The 14249-nt window shown below is 60.6% G+C and overlaps 3 protein-coding genes across 8 annotated transcripts; 1 reads left to right on the plus strand and 2 right to left on the minus strand.

The window, feature by feature from the left end:
* Positions 1-51: 51 nt before the first annotated feature.
* Positions 52-3207, minus strand: REEP6 (receptor accessory protein 6). Of its 2 annotated transcripts, none has more exons than XM_015886382.3 (5): positions 3050-3207; positions 1304-1397; positions 1043-1181; positions 722-890; positions 52-207 (listed from the first exon to the last, which is right to left on the minus strand). In XM_015886382.3, exons 1-5 carry the CDS (start codon positions 3162-3164, stop codon positions 164-166), a joined length of 561 nt encoding a protein of 186 aa, XP_015741868.1. In that variant the 5' UTR covers positions 3165-3207; the 3' UTR covers positions 52-163. The 2 variants fall into 2 exon arrangements, with proteins under 2 accessions (XP_015741868.1, XP_032296895.1); XM_032441004.2 differs by lacking the exon at positions 52-207 and adding an exon at positions 480-586.
* On the plus strand, positions 3134-7989 carry PCSK4 (proprotein convertase subtilisin/kexin type 4). Of its 2 annotated transcripts, XM_032440999.2 has the most exons (15): positions 3163-3480; positions 3815-3919; positions 3999-4094; positions 4254-4382; positions 4787-4863; positions 4960-5048; positions 5411-5583; positions 5720-5932; positions 6056-6156; positions 6231-6334; positions 6416-6533; positions 6678-6857; positions 6969-7093; positions 7352-7471; positions 7569-7989. In XM_032440999.2, the coding sequence occupies exons 1-15, from the start codon at positions 3163-3165 to the stop codon at positions 7934-7936; spliced, it is 2316 nt and encodes a 771-aa protein (XP_032296890.2). In that variant the 3' UTR covers positions 7937-7989. The 2 variants fall into 2 exon arrangements, with proteins under 2 accessions (XP_032296892.2, XP_032296890.2); XM_032441001.2 differs by having other exon boundaries at positions 3134-3253; positions 6231-6533.
* Positions 7990-9326: 1337 nt separating this feature from the next.
* Positions 9327-13751, minus strand: ADAMTSL5 (ADAMTS like 5). 4 transcript variants are annotated; one of them, XM_085517737.1, is made up of 12 exons: positions 13505-13751; positions 12536-12599; positions 12306-12466; positions 11967-12027; positions 11771-11879; positions 11560-11687; positions 11359-11482; positions 10903-10986; positions 10394-10557; positions 10083-10299; positions 9865-9936; positions 9327-9776 (listed from the first exon to the last, which is right to left on the minus strand). In XM_085517737.1, exons 1-12 carry the CDS (start codon positions 13582-13584, stop codon positions 9469-9471), a joined length of 1572 nt encoding a protein of 523 aa, XP_085373863.1. In that variant the 5' UTR covers positions 13585-13751; the 3' UTR covers positions 9327-9468. The 4 variants fall into 4 exon arrangements, 3 of the variants coding, with proteins under 3 accessions (XP_085373863.1, XP_015741810.2, XP_085373864.1); XM_015886324.3 differs by having other exon boundaries at positions 10083-10311; XR_014935055.1 differs by lacking the exons at positions 9327-9776; positions 9865-9936 and having other exon boundaries at positions 10037-10311; positions 11324-11482.
* Between the last annotated feature and the right edge of the window lie 498 nt (positions 13752-14249).

Raw genomic sequence — 14249 nt, forward strand, 5'->3', positions numbered from 1 at the left:
GCGCCACCACGAAGCCACGCCCCCTCTTAAAGGCGCCGCGACAGACGGGAGTGGATGGGGAACAGCTTTACTTTGGGGAGGGGGGAAAAAGGTGGGGGGGAACCGAGACGCGGATGGGCCCGGGGAGCAGGGAACGGGTTGAGGCCGGCGTTGTCCAGGTGCTTTATTTGTTCTTCGCTTCCTGTGCCAACTTCACGGCGGCCCCGGCTGCGGGATAGAAAGAGAGAAGGGTGAGGGTCGGGACCTGCATTGAGACCACCGAGATGGGGAGGGGGGGGGGGGGGGGGGGTGAGGAGAGCCTGCTCTATATCTACAGTGGGTGGGCTAAAGCAAAGGGGTCTGGAGGAGCAGGGCTTATAGGAGAGGGGGTTATAGGAGAGGGGCTTATAGGAGAGGGGGTTATAGGAGAGGGGCTTATAGGAAAGGGGCTTATAGGAGAGGGGCTTATAGGAGAGGGGCTTATAGGACCGGGGCTTATAGGAGCAGGACCTGGGCTATGGGATATGGCTGTTACATACAGACACGCTGAGCTGCGGGGTGACTTGGGCAGCCAGCCGGGCTCTGCTGCTGAGCAGAGTGTGTAGAACTGCTCCAGGAGGCGTAGGAAGAAGAAAGATAAAGAGAAGGGCCGGGCTGCCATCACTGTGGGGATGGGGGTGGGATACAGGAGGGGTGTGGGGCACTGAGAGCTGCCCCATGATGAGGGTTGGACCCACGTTACCTTCTCTAGTGATGGCAGAGGCTGCATCCAGTGCTTTGGTGCTGAGGTCGCTGAGCACTGAGTCCACAGCACGGTGGTGTTTGAGGAAGCAGGGTCGGATGATGCTGTGATAAAGCACTTGGGAGCCATTCCAGGACACTGGGGCCATGCACCACACCAGGAACAGGCACTATAGGGGAAGAGATGCTGCAGAGCTGGATTGTATTGGCTGTACTGGGATGCCCAAGGAGCCCAGAGGAAGCCCCAGAGCTCAATACATGAACCCCAAGAGCTCAGCCATCAAGGGGGGGGGTCTCCCCTGTGCCCCCATGAAGTCGTTACCTTCCCAGCATAATAAAAGGGGAACCAGTAGAGGAAAATGTCAGAGAAGAACTCGGCTATGCTGAAGACGCCGTACACCACCCAGTATGTGAGCCACGTGGTGTCATCCTCCTTGCTGGAGCTCTCGATGGCTTTGATGCTGTGGGATGGAGGACATCAATTACTGGTTTGTTCCCATATCTCCAGGCCTGGCAATGAGCCCCATAACAACTCCCCAGTGTTTCAGGAGTGACCATCCAGAGCTGTAGGGTCAGTACTTACGAGACATATGCAGGGTAGGCAAAGCCAATGAGGTTGCAGACCAATGAGGCACCGTAGCCAAACACCAGGTACAGCCCCACGAAAGCCAGGGAGCCTGCAGGATAGAGCCAAGAGTTCAGCCACCCCAATGGTGTCTCAGCTCCTGCTTAGCAGCAGCTTAAGCACCTTATCCTACAGCAGGGCAAGAGAGCTGGGACTTAGCCTGTCTGTGGCAGTGAATCAGAGGGAAGGGGCACAGAGGACACAGGGCTCATCCCTGTGCTGCTCACAGCAGCAGATCTGCTCCATGCTCTGTGCTCATATGGGCACCTCTGGGCTTTGCAAAGGGAGCTGGGCGCTGTTCCCAGCTGGTGGGAGCAGTTACAGCTTCCCCCTCCAAGGGAAATAAGCAGGCAGGTTCAGGCAGCTCCGGGTTTCATTCCCTAAAGAGCCTTAGAATGGATTGCACAGGCTAAGTTTAGCCCCGGAGAAATTTATGTAAGAGCAAAACACAAAGGAGAGGCTCAGCTTTGAACACAGAGGAGCCTTGTGTGAAGGAGGGCAGGAAGGAGACACATCCCGGGGTCCTAAACCCACAATGTGAACACAGGAGGAGGAGGAAGGGATTCTGTGCCCTATGGGTCCTGATCAGGCTGGTGGAGGAGCTGCTCCAAGGCTCCCACCCCCAGAGCCCCATCTCTGCCTCCCATACAGGACAGGAGGTCAATGAAGCCTCATCTCTGCAGCACTGAATGGAGGAGCTTGGCAAAGGTTTATCCCCATCCACAAGCAGATGTGGCACAGAGGGGATGCTGTCCTCCTCCTTGGTGCCCTTTACCCTTTATAGAGGCAGCTGTTGGGTCTGTGGCTGCTTTATAAGATACCGAGCAGCCCCTTCTGGGCTGAGGGATTGCTGCAGGGTGGGGGGGGGAGGGAGGAAGAAACCCGATATTTGTTGTTGAGCATCAGCTTCTCCTTTCCAGACACCGGAGCTGAGCTGCAGGAACAACAACTCTGCTCTATCCCTGTCACCCACAGCTCAAAGTGCAACCAGAGCCCCAGAACCAGCGCTCCAAACATGTGTCTGCTCCCAGCAGAGCAACCAAAGCTCTATAGGAGCCATGGGGCCAGGAATCAGGCTGGGGGCACAGCAGGGAAACACAGACCCCCCCACACACAAGGAGGTTCCATATGGCAACGTGGAGGCAGATGGCAAGTCATAAACGCAGCCAAGGCACAGAAATGGCCAAGGTTGAGGTGACAGCCTCACCGAGGGGGTCAAACGGTGCCGGGATCGGCTCCGTGGGGAGATATCACTTGTTTCTCGTTAATGAACAAACAGCAGCTGGTTAACGAACAGACCTCTGCCCTCCTGCTGGGGGTTGGGGGGGTTGGTTCCATACTACAGCCAGGCTTCCATAGGGCAGGGGGATGTGGGGAGCAACACTGGGCAGGGCAGGGCTCTGTGAAGCCCACCATGTGGGGCTGGGAGGGAAGGGGGGGAAGAGGACCCCCTCCTCTCCTAAATAACCAACAGCTCCCCAGGGCAGCTTCCTCCTCTTCCCAGGGTGGGCAGTGTGGGGCTGTCAGCGCAGCACGGGGCTGGGGGGGGACACGGAATAGGGGAAGGGGGCTGAAGGGGAACCCGGAATAGGGGAAGGGGGCTGAAGGGGGACCCGGAATAGGGGGAGGGGGCTGAAGGGGGACCCGGAATAAGGGGAGGGGGCTAAAGGGGAAGGGGTCCACGCGGTGGGGCTGCGGGCTCACCTGTAGCCAGGTAAAACCGGCGGACACCGGTCCGGGCTTCCAGGCGGCCCAAGAGGTCGGAGATCGGTCCGGGTCGGTCGAGGAAGCGCTGCAGGCGCTGCTGGACGGTCCCCATGGCTGCGGGCCCCGCTCGGCCCTATGCGGTCCCGGTTCTGTGCGGGGCGGAGCGGGGAGGGACGGGCAGGTGGCGTCTCCAGCTCTATGGTAACGCACGCAGAGCGCAGGGCATGGCGACACCGCACGGCATAGGGGGGGCGTGGGGGCTGGGGGTGTTATTGGGTGTGGGGCTGGGGGTGGGTTTGGGGCTCACAGCGGGTCCGCACGACGCTCCGAGCAGCGTTTATCTGAGCAGCTGGGCTGTGCTGGTCGCGGAGGGGCAGAGGGATGCGGGGCTGTTGGCACAGCGGTACGGGCTGCTCTGCGTGGGGCAGGTGAGGTCCGACCCGCTGTAGGGCTGTGTATGGGGTATATGGGTTCCTATAGGGCTGCACAGCTACCTGCTATAAGCATAGGTAGGCGAGGGAGCCCGTGCATCATGCAGAGCAGCCCCTTTTCCAGCACCATCGTGGTGCAGGGAGCCTGCTTTGGCAGGGGAATGCACTCAATGACCTCTAGAAGTCCCTCCCAGCCCCTACAGTCACTCCATGATCCCAAAGCATCCTCCCCACCCTGCAGCCCAGCAGACTTTGAACTGGCATCCCCCCCACCCCCCCATTTCTTTCTGCCCATCTCCATGCAGCCCCCTGAGCTCAGCCCTCACTGCAGGTGCTGGATGGAGAGCCCTACTATCACTTCCAACACCGTGGCTCCAGGCAGACATCCCTGAGCAGGCACTGGGGCTGGAGCCTGAGGCTGAGCAGGGAACCACAGGTAGGGGCTGGGCTGCACATTAGACCAGGGCACCCTTATGGGAACACACGTAGTGCCAACAACGCTGCTTCCCACCCAGGTTCTTTGGTTTGAGCAGCAAACAGTGAAGATCAGAGCCAAGAGGAGCATCAACGTGGTGCCCACAGACCCCTGGTTCCCCAAGCAGTGGTACATGGTGAGATGGTGCTGCCCTCCCATCTAATCCCAATGTCCTCAATCACCTGCCCTGAGCATAAGCAGGACTAATGCCAGCAGTGATGAGGCAGCAGGAGGCTCCTTGGGGGACGTCCTCCACCTGCTGCTCTGCACTGATCCATCCCAATCCCTTGTCCAGAACAACGACATCAGCCCTGATCTCAACATCCTCTCTGCTTGGAGCAAAGGCTTCACCGGCCGAGGGGTCGTGCTGTCCATCCTGGATGATGGAATTGAGAAGGATCACCCTGACCTGGCTGCTAACTACGTAACCAAGCTCCCCCCTTGGGCAGAGCTTTGAGTTTAGGGGCTGGGAGGGGATGGTGCAGCTCTGCAGCCCTTGGGATATGGGGTGGGATCAAAGGGCTCTGCTTCTCTGCCATCGTTTCTCACAGCAAGGAAATGTTAGAACTTGTGTACGGCTGAGCCCCCAGAATAGTCAGATGTAATTACAGCAAGCTGCAAAGCAAGTAGGGCTTGTAAAGCCTCACGTGCTCAGAGAGCAAAGAGAACAGGGGAACCTTAATCAGTTCAGAGCAGCGTGGGTTTAAATGAGCCCTGCAGGTTCAGGTGAGGCCAATGCAGTCAGTGGGCATGCAGGGACCTCCCTGTGCTGGCTGGCTGCCTCTTGGCAACGTGCTTTGGTCCCACTGGTAGCCCTTGTTGCATTAGGATCCCCTCGCGAGTTATGACTTCAACAGCAACGACCCTGACCCCCAGCCCAGGTACGACACCTGGGGTGAGAACAGGTGAGTTGAATCCTCTGGTTCTGCATGGAAACCCCCACAGCCCACCCCACTCACTCACCCCCCTTCAAGGATGGATCTCCTGTGTCTGCCCCTTAGACATGGGACACGCTGTGCAGGAGAGGCAGCAGCCGTAGCCAACAACGGGATCTGCGGTGCAGGCATTGCATACAATGCAAAGATTGGAGGTGAGCAATTCCTGCTGCAAGCCTCGGGCTGACCCCACAGTGCTGCAAAGCTGCAGGACATGGGGCTTCAGAGCAATGCTTTGGACACCATCAGTGTTCCCCTCCCTGCGTGGTGTTTGGTGGATCTGAAGCCCTGAGGGTTTCCCAGCTGCTCCAGGGGAAGCTTAAGGCTTGTGCAGCACTAGAGGGTGCTGCAGACTTGCAGCAGGGCAGGGCTCTGCCTCCACTGGCTGCAGGTTTGGTGGCCAAGTGGGGTTAAAGCTGCACAGGGGTTAAGAAGGAGTGGTAACCCAGCAGTGGCTGATGGCTGCAGAGCAGGGCTGGGGGCTGGCAGGACCCTCACTGCCAAATCATCTCTCCAGGTGTGCGGATGCTGGATGGTCCCATCACAGACATCGTGGAGGCTCGGTCCCTCAGCCTGCAGCCGCAGCACATCCATATCTACAGCGCCAGCTGGGGGCCTCTGGATGATGGGAGGCACGTGGATGGGCCGGGTGTGCTGGCCATGAAAGCCTTTCACAATGGGATCACAAAAGTAAGCACGGCACTCATACCATGTAGGTTTGCTGGCTCTGGATCGGAGCAGTATCTTGCTGGTGCTGGTGCAGGGATGCTCTGGGTTCTCCAGCATAGAGCTGGATGGTGACAAGCCCATCTCCTGCCTGTCCCAGGGGCGTGGGGGGCTCGGTTCCATCTTCATCTGGGCCTCAGGCAACGGTGGCATCAATTACGACAACTGCAACTGCGATGGGTACACCAACAGCATCTACACGCTGACAGTGGGCAGTGCCTTTGCCAGCGGCCGACAGCCCCGTTACAGCGAACCCTGCGCCTCCACCCTCACCACCACCTACAGCAGCAGCGTCAGCAGCCAAGCACAGATTGTGAGTGACCCCCCCAACCTGGGCAGGAGGAGGCACTTCCATCTGTGTGTCCCATAGAGGGACCAGGGTGAATCCTCCAGCAAGGGACAAGGCACAACAACCCATCCCCATTGCCCTCCCCAGGTGACCACTGATCTGCACCATCACTGCACAGACAGACACGCAGGCAGCTCTGCTTCAGCCCCACTGGCTGCAGGGATGATTGCCCTCGCTTTGGAGGCCAAGTAGGTGTCGGGGGGCTGCCCCCAGAGCTCCCCCCATTGCAGAGCCCTCTGCCCCAACACCCTCTTGCTCCCAGCCCAGCATTGACCTGGCGTGACGTGCAGCATCTGGTGGTCAGAGCCTCCCGACCCGCTCACCTGCAGGCAGAGGATTGGGCTGTGAATGGGGTTGGGCGTAAGGGTGAGTCTGTGGCTGTTGGCTTCATGCAGACCCAGCCCTCCAAGCAATGGGGCTCACGTGCCCCCTTATCCCACATCCCAGTGAGCCACTATTATGGCTATGGGCTGCTGGACGCGGCTCTGCTGGTGGAGCTGGCCCAGGCGTGGGCAGGAACGCGGCCCCAGATGAGATGTTCCATCAAAGCTCTCCATGCCCCCAGGTAAGGAATGAGGTCCCCAGGGTCTGACTTCATGCAGGAGCAAAGCTGTGCTGCTTCCACTGCACCCCAAGTGTTGGCTTCTGGCTGTGGTTAGAGGTGATGTGAATTGGGGGTGATGCTCTCACCCCTTCTTGTGCCCATCAGGAACATCGGCTCCAAACTCACCATCCCTGCAGACACCTCCTCCTGCTCGGGGACGACCAGGAGCATCCTCTCACTGGAGCACGTCCAGGTGCAGCTCTCATTGAGCTACAGCCGCAGGGGGGACCTGCAGATCACACTGAGGAGCCCCATGGGGACCACATCCACACTGGTGACCGTGCGGTAAGGGCTGTGCTGAGTCCCAGCAGTGCTCTGTTATGCTCAGCCTTGGGGGGGTCTGCAGAACCCCTTTGGTCTGCACCTTATATCTGCCCCCCGTATATCTGCCCGCAGCCCATATGACACCAGCCAGCAAGGATACAAGGACTGGACCTTCATGTCCACACATTTCTGGGATGAGGACCCCAATGGGACATGGACGCTGATGCTGGAGAATAAGGGTGATGCCTACAACACAGGTGGGCTCTGGGGGGGATGAACCCACCCACACAATGCTTCATTCCCTCCCCTCCCTATCCCATCTGACTGTTGTCTCCCTGTGCACAGCCCCTGTGAGAGCCCTGTCTCTATGGGGGCTGCCCTTTGGGGTCTCCCACCCAGCCCTATAGAGGGCATTGCTGACCCTACAGCTTCCAGCCCCACATCCACCAGCAAGGATGTGGGTTGGGGACATGTGGACACCACCCAGTGCTGTGTCCTCTCCCTCCCACCACCAGGCGTGCTGACCAGCTTCATCCTGCACCTACATGGCACAGATGAGGACATGATGGCCAGGCACTTCTCAGCCCCCACCATGGGCGAGTGCACCAAGCAGGATGCACAGGGAGCATGCAAAGGTGAGAGCATCCCTCACCATGCCCTGGGGCAGCAGGGGATGATGCTCTCAGCTCCAGGTGGTCCCACATCCCCTCTCACACCCCCATCCCTTCACAGAGTGCAGTGGCTCCTTCTATGCCCATCAAGGCTCCTGCTTGTCCTACTGCCCACCCCGCTCCTACGGCCGCACCACGCACACATCCCGTACCTGCATCCTCTGCCATCACTCCTGCTACACGTGCCAGGGCAGCTCAGCCAACAACTGCACCTCCTGCCCTGCTGCACAAGCCTTTGACGAGCACACACACTCCTGCTCAGCTCCTCAAGGCTTCTCCCCCCATGAAAGGCAGCAGCACATGAACCTCCTCCCCATCCTCCTGCTCTGTGAGATTGCCATCCTCATCGCCATCCTGTCCTGTATATTCCGTGCTGTGTGGCTGTGTGTGCTGGCTCGCTGTGCAGGTCACTGCTGGGCTGGGAGATAATGACACCAGCCTGTACGACACCCTGTTCCGAAATAAACCCCTTGTTGTCTTTATGGGCCGCTCTCACCCAGCTCTGTATGTGGATATGGACACAGCGGGGGCTGTCGTTCCCTTCTGCCTCATCCCCTGGGACTGGGGCAGTGCTGGACACAGCCCTGATTCATTGCAGTGATGTCCATAGGGAGCAGAGCACGGATCCCATGGCCTTTCCCAGGCACAGAGGGGTGGGGAGGAGACGTGATGTCCCTTTGAACAGCTGCACCCATGTAAACATGTGCTGGAAGGGCCAAAAACCCACATCTGGGTAGGGAGCAGGAGCTGGGTGCTGTGCTGCTGCTTGAGGAGGACAAACCGAGGGCTGGAATAAGGTTCAGCCTTTAGGAACGTGCCTGGTGCCACTGCACATCACAGTGCCCTGTGTCCCAGCAGCACGGCACAGCTGAGCCCCAGCACGCAGCACAGCACCGGGCTGGGACTGTATGGGAAGCACTGCCAGCAGGGGCCCTATGGGGACATCAGTGCCAAACGGGAGTCAGCCACCACTGCAGGACATGGGTACAGCACAGAGCATGGCTGGGTGCTGGCCATCAGCCCTGTACCTGCTGTGCCAGCCCTGGGCTCGGTGTGTTTGCACAGCTGGGGCACATCGGGATGTCACCGAGGAGAGCAAGACCTTTGTCCTTAGCGTGCAATCACAAGGCAGCCGTGTTCCCATCATTGCACGCTGCCTGCAGCTGTGCTGGCCCCCAGCCTGATGGGAGGCAGGGACCCTCTCTAGGGGCCTCCCCCCTCCCTTCATGGGCTGTCCCACCCCCATTGTGCAGCCTGAACTGACACTGAACGCATCGTGCTGGGGATGGGGAGGGTTGTGTGGGTCTATAAGCAGCCCCAAATCACACAGCCCCATCCCTGTGCATGCAGCCCAGACAGTGAGGTGGGGGGACCCCCATCACGGGAGCACAAAGGGGATGGCACAGAGCTGCCCAGCACTGCTGGGGACCCCCAAGAACAAAGCAGCCCCCTGCACCCATGGACAAGCCCTGCTGGGTGGAAGGAGCACTCTTATAGGGCACCAGCAGCTTTCCCTATCACCAAGGCTGATCCCAACACCCAGTGCCCATGCTGTGATGTTCCCTGGGGTGCCCCCATCCCTGTCCCCATCTATGGGCCCCGTGGGACAGAGCCAGAGCACAGCTTGGGTTACGGCACAGCCACGGACCCGCGCCTCCGCCGGAAGGGAGATAAGCAGAGGTCCCCTGCCCCAAGAGAGGCACAGCCTGGCGGGCAGCCATATGGGGATGGGGACGGAGATGTGCTGCTGGAGGGGCTCAGTGAAGGGACCATATGGGTTTGATCCTTGATACCCAGCAAGGAAAGGGATACCCAGCAAGCCAGCGATAGATTGCTTTATTTTCTGCCAAAAAAATAGAATAAATTACCACTCCCCTCCACCACCCCCCATCCAAACACCCACCGGGACCCACAGCACAGCAGGAGGAATCCCATCCCCCCCCATATCCCTCCTTGGGATCTCAGTGCTGGTGTGCACAGCGCCGTCCCGCATCCCGCACCGCTCTCTCCTCACGGGGTGACCATGGCCGTGCGTAACCATCGCGTTGCAGCAGGATACGGTTCAGTGTGTGCTCGTAGTTGACGTGCCGCCGTGCCATCAGCACGTAGTCGTGGCCCCCCAGCAATGTGGGGCAGCCACATGTATCGGGTACCCAGACGTATTCTAGTGGTACCATAGGGAAGCGGTGCCGGTATAGAGTCACCACCTGCACCTCGTAACGCATCTCCTGCCCCACTGAGCGCTGGGCCAGGATCTGTGCTCTGAACACTGCAGGGTGGGATGGAGCTGCATTGAGTGGGGCATCATACAAGGTGTTGCCCCCCATCCCTACCCCTGCTCTGCCCCATCTGCTCACCAAAGTCACTCTGACAGAAGTGCTGGATGCGCTGGGAGCGTCCCTTGGGTGGGTGGCAGCGTCCACATCGCCCTATAGGGATAAAGGCTGGTATATAGCACCCAAACCCCCCCTATGGGACTGTATCCCATAAGGAGAGAGGGGGCACTTCTGGACTCCATGACCCCCACCCCTCTGCAGTACATAGTCTGGAGGTGTGGGATGATGTAGGAGGTCACCTGCAGCAGCTCGGACCCCAGTGGGGCTTCGTGGTGGTGGTGGCTCCATGATGGGGCCCCTGCTCCTGGGGGGCACTGTGGGGAGTGGGGGCTCAGCGGGTGGGGGGCTGCCAGCCCCACGGGGCTGGGGCTGCCGCAGGGCACTGGTGTCCACCATGCTGCCCTGGGGGTGCTGGCGGGGCAGCCAGAACTCATACTCAATTCCTGGGTTGGGTTCCTGCAGCAGCACCTGCGTATTCAGAGACAGAACTAAGGGGGTCGTTGGGGCTGGGGGCTCCTGCCCGCATCCCCACACTGCCCCTGCTCCACACCAGCACATGGAGGTCCTCATCTGTGGGTCCCGGTGCCTCCAGGCTCTCAGTGCCATCAGGGCTGCGGGCGTAGAGCAGCTGTGTGCCAGCTGCTTCATAGGGCCCTGGCCAGGCAATGGACCAGTCCCCATTGAGCACGTAGCGTCCATCGCTCCTCATCAGGGCTGCAAGAGGGAACACATCTGGGCTGGGCTGGGAGGGGGCATTGAGCCCCCATTGGAGGCCCCCAGGAGGGCAGCAAGTGTAGGGAACACTGAGTGTGGGGTGCTCCATCCATTTGGGTACAGTCCCATGGCACAGCCAGATCCCAAGGGCAGACTCTCCAACCCCTAAGGGATGGGTCCCATATTGGACCTGCACTGAAACTCACAGTCACCCTCTTTGGAAGTGCCCTGAGATGGGGAGCATTGCACCCATAAAGTGGGGGCAGAGGTGGTGCACAGTTGCCCATGGCCATAGGATGGAATGGGATGGAATGGGACACACTGGGAGGGGACAGAACATCCTACCGAGGAAGTTGCGGCTCTTGTCCGTCACTTTGATGTTGGTGGCCCCAGCGGGAATCTTGGTCACATTCATGTACCCAAAATGACCTGGAGGTGGGCAGGGAGTCAGGGCAGATACCAAGGGGTGTCATAGGGACAGCAGGGCCAGAGCTGGGACACACACAGGGTGAGTGAGGAGAGGTGGGGGGGATGGGTGGGCAGTGGGGCACCCCCATGGCATTAACCCCTCCTGACCCCATGCATTGGGACATGCAGGTCATGTATGGCCGTCTCCATTCCCACAGCACAGCAAAAGGATCCCATGGGCCCCGGGTGCAAACTAGAGACCCCCAAACAACCCTGGGGACCACCAACCCCACAGGTGATGGGGGCTGCAGGGAACAGGGGATGGAGGGACAAGGGAGCCAAGAGCCAAAGCATTCACCCATGGAGGGGCCGGGGCAATGTTCATTCATTCACCGGAGAAGGGCTCCGTGTCCTGGAAGAGCCGGTGCACAAAGAGACACCCGTCCTGCCCAGCACCGCACCGGCTGCAGCCACGGAGCTGTGTGCCCACAGCCAGGATCCCATCACAGCCGATGCTCTGAGGGAGCAGAGATGTGAGATATCAGGGTAAGGAGAGGGAGCGGTGCTGGGGGTCCCATCCCCATATACACCCACCATGCAGCGCCCACCGACGCACAGATCCGTGGAGCCAGGCCTGCAGCGGGTGCCATCCAGCACGCGGCCAAAGGTGTAGTAGAAGTTGTGCCCCACGGCCAAGCAGTTGAGATCGCAGACATTGGGGGCTGCAGAGCCAGAATGAAGGAGGGGACACCAGTGGTGGGGGGTATCAGGGCCCCTAGTGGTGCCCCCATGCCCTGGGGCTCACCTCCATAGAAGGGCACCCAGCGGTGCCGGGTCTGCATGCCCTGCACGGGTTTGTCGTCATATAGGGAGCATTGCATGGCACGGAATGGCACCGAGCCGCCAGGGCAGCCCTGTGGGGATGGCACAATGGGGTTATAGGGTCTGGAACTTGGAACCTGTGGGGTTGTGATGTGCTTTAATGCACTGTGGATGCTCACCTGGAGCTGGCAGAGCCGGTACTGCCGCTGGTCCCCTGTGCACGGCTCCTCCTCGGCAGAGCTGCAGCACAGCATCAGCAGGGCAGGGTTGATGTTAGGGTTAGGGTTATAGTTAGGATTAAGGCAGCCCCATGCAGCCCTGTGACCCCATGGAGGCTTCTTGTGGGGCAGTGTCCCATATGGGGCTGTGTCCCACATCCCCAAGAGCATACAGCCAAACCTGAAACCTCCTATCTCCCCCCATTCCTCCCACCCTAAAACCATCCCATTATGTGGGATGGCACCCAGCTGCTGTGGGGTATAGGGACACATAGGGGCTGCTCTGCCCTCCCCACTCACCGCAGGCACCTCCGGGTGCGGAGCGCAACGCCGTCCCCACAGGAGCTGGAGCAGGCACTCCATGGCCCCCATGGCCCCCATACACCCTGAGTTGGCTGCCTGCGGGGCCGAGTGCGGGTGGGGGGCTCAGGACCCCACATTGCTCCCCTTGGGGCTGGGACCTGAGTGGAGGAAGGGGTCAGTTAGAGCTGGGGCTGATGCCAGAGCAGCCCTGTGCTCCCAACCCTCACCTGCGTCGTGTTGATGCCCAGGATGAGCCAGGCCAGGAGCAGCGCCCACCACGGCCACCAGCACCTGTAGTGCAGAGACACTGAGGGTACCCCCATATGGTGCCACAGATGGGGTGACATCATGGGGTCTCCAAGTTGAGACAGTGCAGGAAGGTCCCAAGGATGCACAGTGCTGTGTCTCTACACCCTGAACTGCACCACCGAGGTGGGTGCAGCCCCTATAGGTGATGCTACCAGCCCTATATCTCTGTGCTCACCCCATATGGCCCCACACAGCACATTGCCTGCTGGGCTGGCGGTGCAGGATGGGACCTGCGTGGTGGAGGCGGTGGTGCAGCTGTGACTCAGTGCCTGCCCTGAGCTGTGAGCCCGGATCCGGATCTGCCCCTTGTGAGCAATGCAGGGGGTGCCCGAGAACTGCTCTATGTCCCATTGCTTTAGTGCCTGACCCCGCACACCCCGCTGCCCACAGACACTCATTTCCCCATGGCCCTAAAGCACCCTAAGGCCTCAAACCACCCCACACCCATAAAACCACCCCACTGTCCCCAAACCACCCCCCAGCCTCACCCCACACAGCAAAGGGGTGCGGGGGCCCCAGCCCTGCAGCGGGGACAGGGCCATGAATGGGAATCCCCTGGTTGAGCTGCTTAACTCCCCCCCTGCTGCACTCATGGGGGGGGTCCCTGGGGGCATAATCCCCTCCTGCACCCCATGGGCAGCAGCAGCACAGCCAGACCCCCCCCCCTAATTTACCCATAGGGGTCAAGGAGAGCCTATGGGGGAAGAGGGGTCGGATCCCAACGAGGGGCAGATGATGAGGTGCAGGAGGGCACCACGTGCCTCAGTTTCCCTGGGGTGAAGCAGAGCTCTGTATACCCATAGGGCAGCATAGGGGGGGGGTCCCACATCCCACCTCCCCCCCATCAGAGGGGTCTCTAAGGGATCCAGCAGAACGCAGGGGCTTACCCGGCACCGTGTGTTCCCCGGGGGTGGGCACGGGGTGCCAGGCCGTCCCGCCGCCCTATTACAGCCATACCCGGCCCCATTGCAGCACCAGCACCCAGGGCTGCACCCTGTCAGTCCCGACCCACAGATCCTGCTATAGGGCCGGGCACAGGGGCAGCAGCTCGGGACCCTCCCGGTCGAACGGGCATCGCGTGCGCAGCTCCCGGGGCGGCCGCGCTCCCCTCCCGCTCGCCTCCCGTCCCTCCCCGTCGCGTTATTAATATCCAGCCCCAAAGGTGCGCCCAGCCCTCCCCAATCTCCTGCTTAACCCTTGGGGGCCCGCGGTGCATCGAGCTGCGGGGGAGGTTCAGCTTTTGGGGGGGGGGGGTGGTTGTGTGTGTGTGTGCGATCCCAAGTCGGACCTCAGCCCCAACGCTGTGGGGTGACACGGGGTCTGGTGCTGATAGAGTTGGTATGACCATGGGGTGGGGGGGGTTTCCTGCCGTTCCTGGCACCTCAGTGCCCCCCAACCCTCCCCCAGGGTCTCCCCACCCATTGGCATCACACAGCGCAGCACAGCCCGGTGCGGCACACAGGGAGTTAAAGGGATGGGATGTCCCTGGGGGGGGCACAGCTGCCGACAGCCCCATGCTGGCCGTTATCCAGACCCCCCCCACACCCTAAACCAAGGCCCAGCTGCAGGCGCCAGGCAGGGGATTCCTGCAATGGGGCACCCTGGGGTGCAGCCCCCCCCCCCCACAAGTGG

Source organism: Coturnix japonica, chromosome 16, assembly GCF_054131305.1.
Source record: "Coturnix japonica strain WE chromosome 16, WE-NBRP24, whole genome shotgun sequence".
NCBI lineage: Eukaryota > Metazoa > Chordata > Aves > Galliformes > Phasianidae > Coturnix > Coturnix japonica.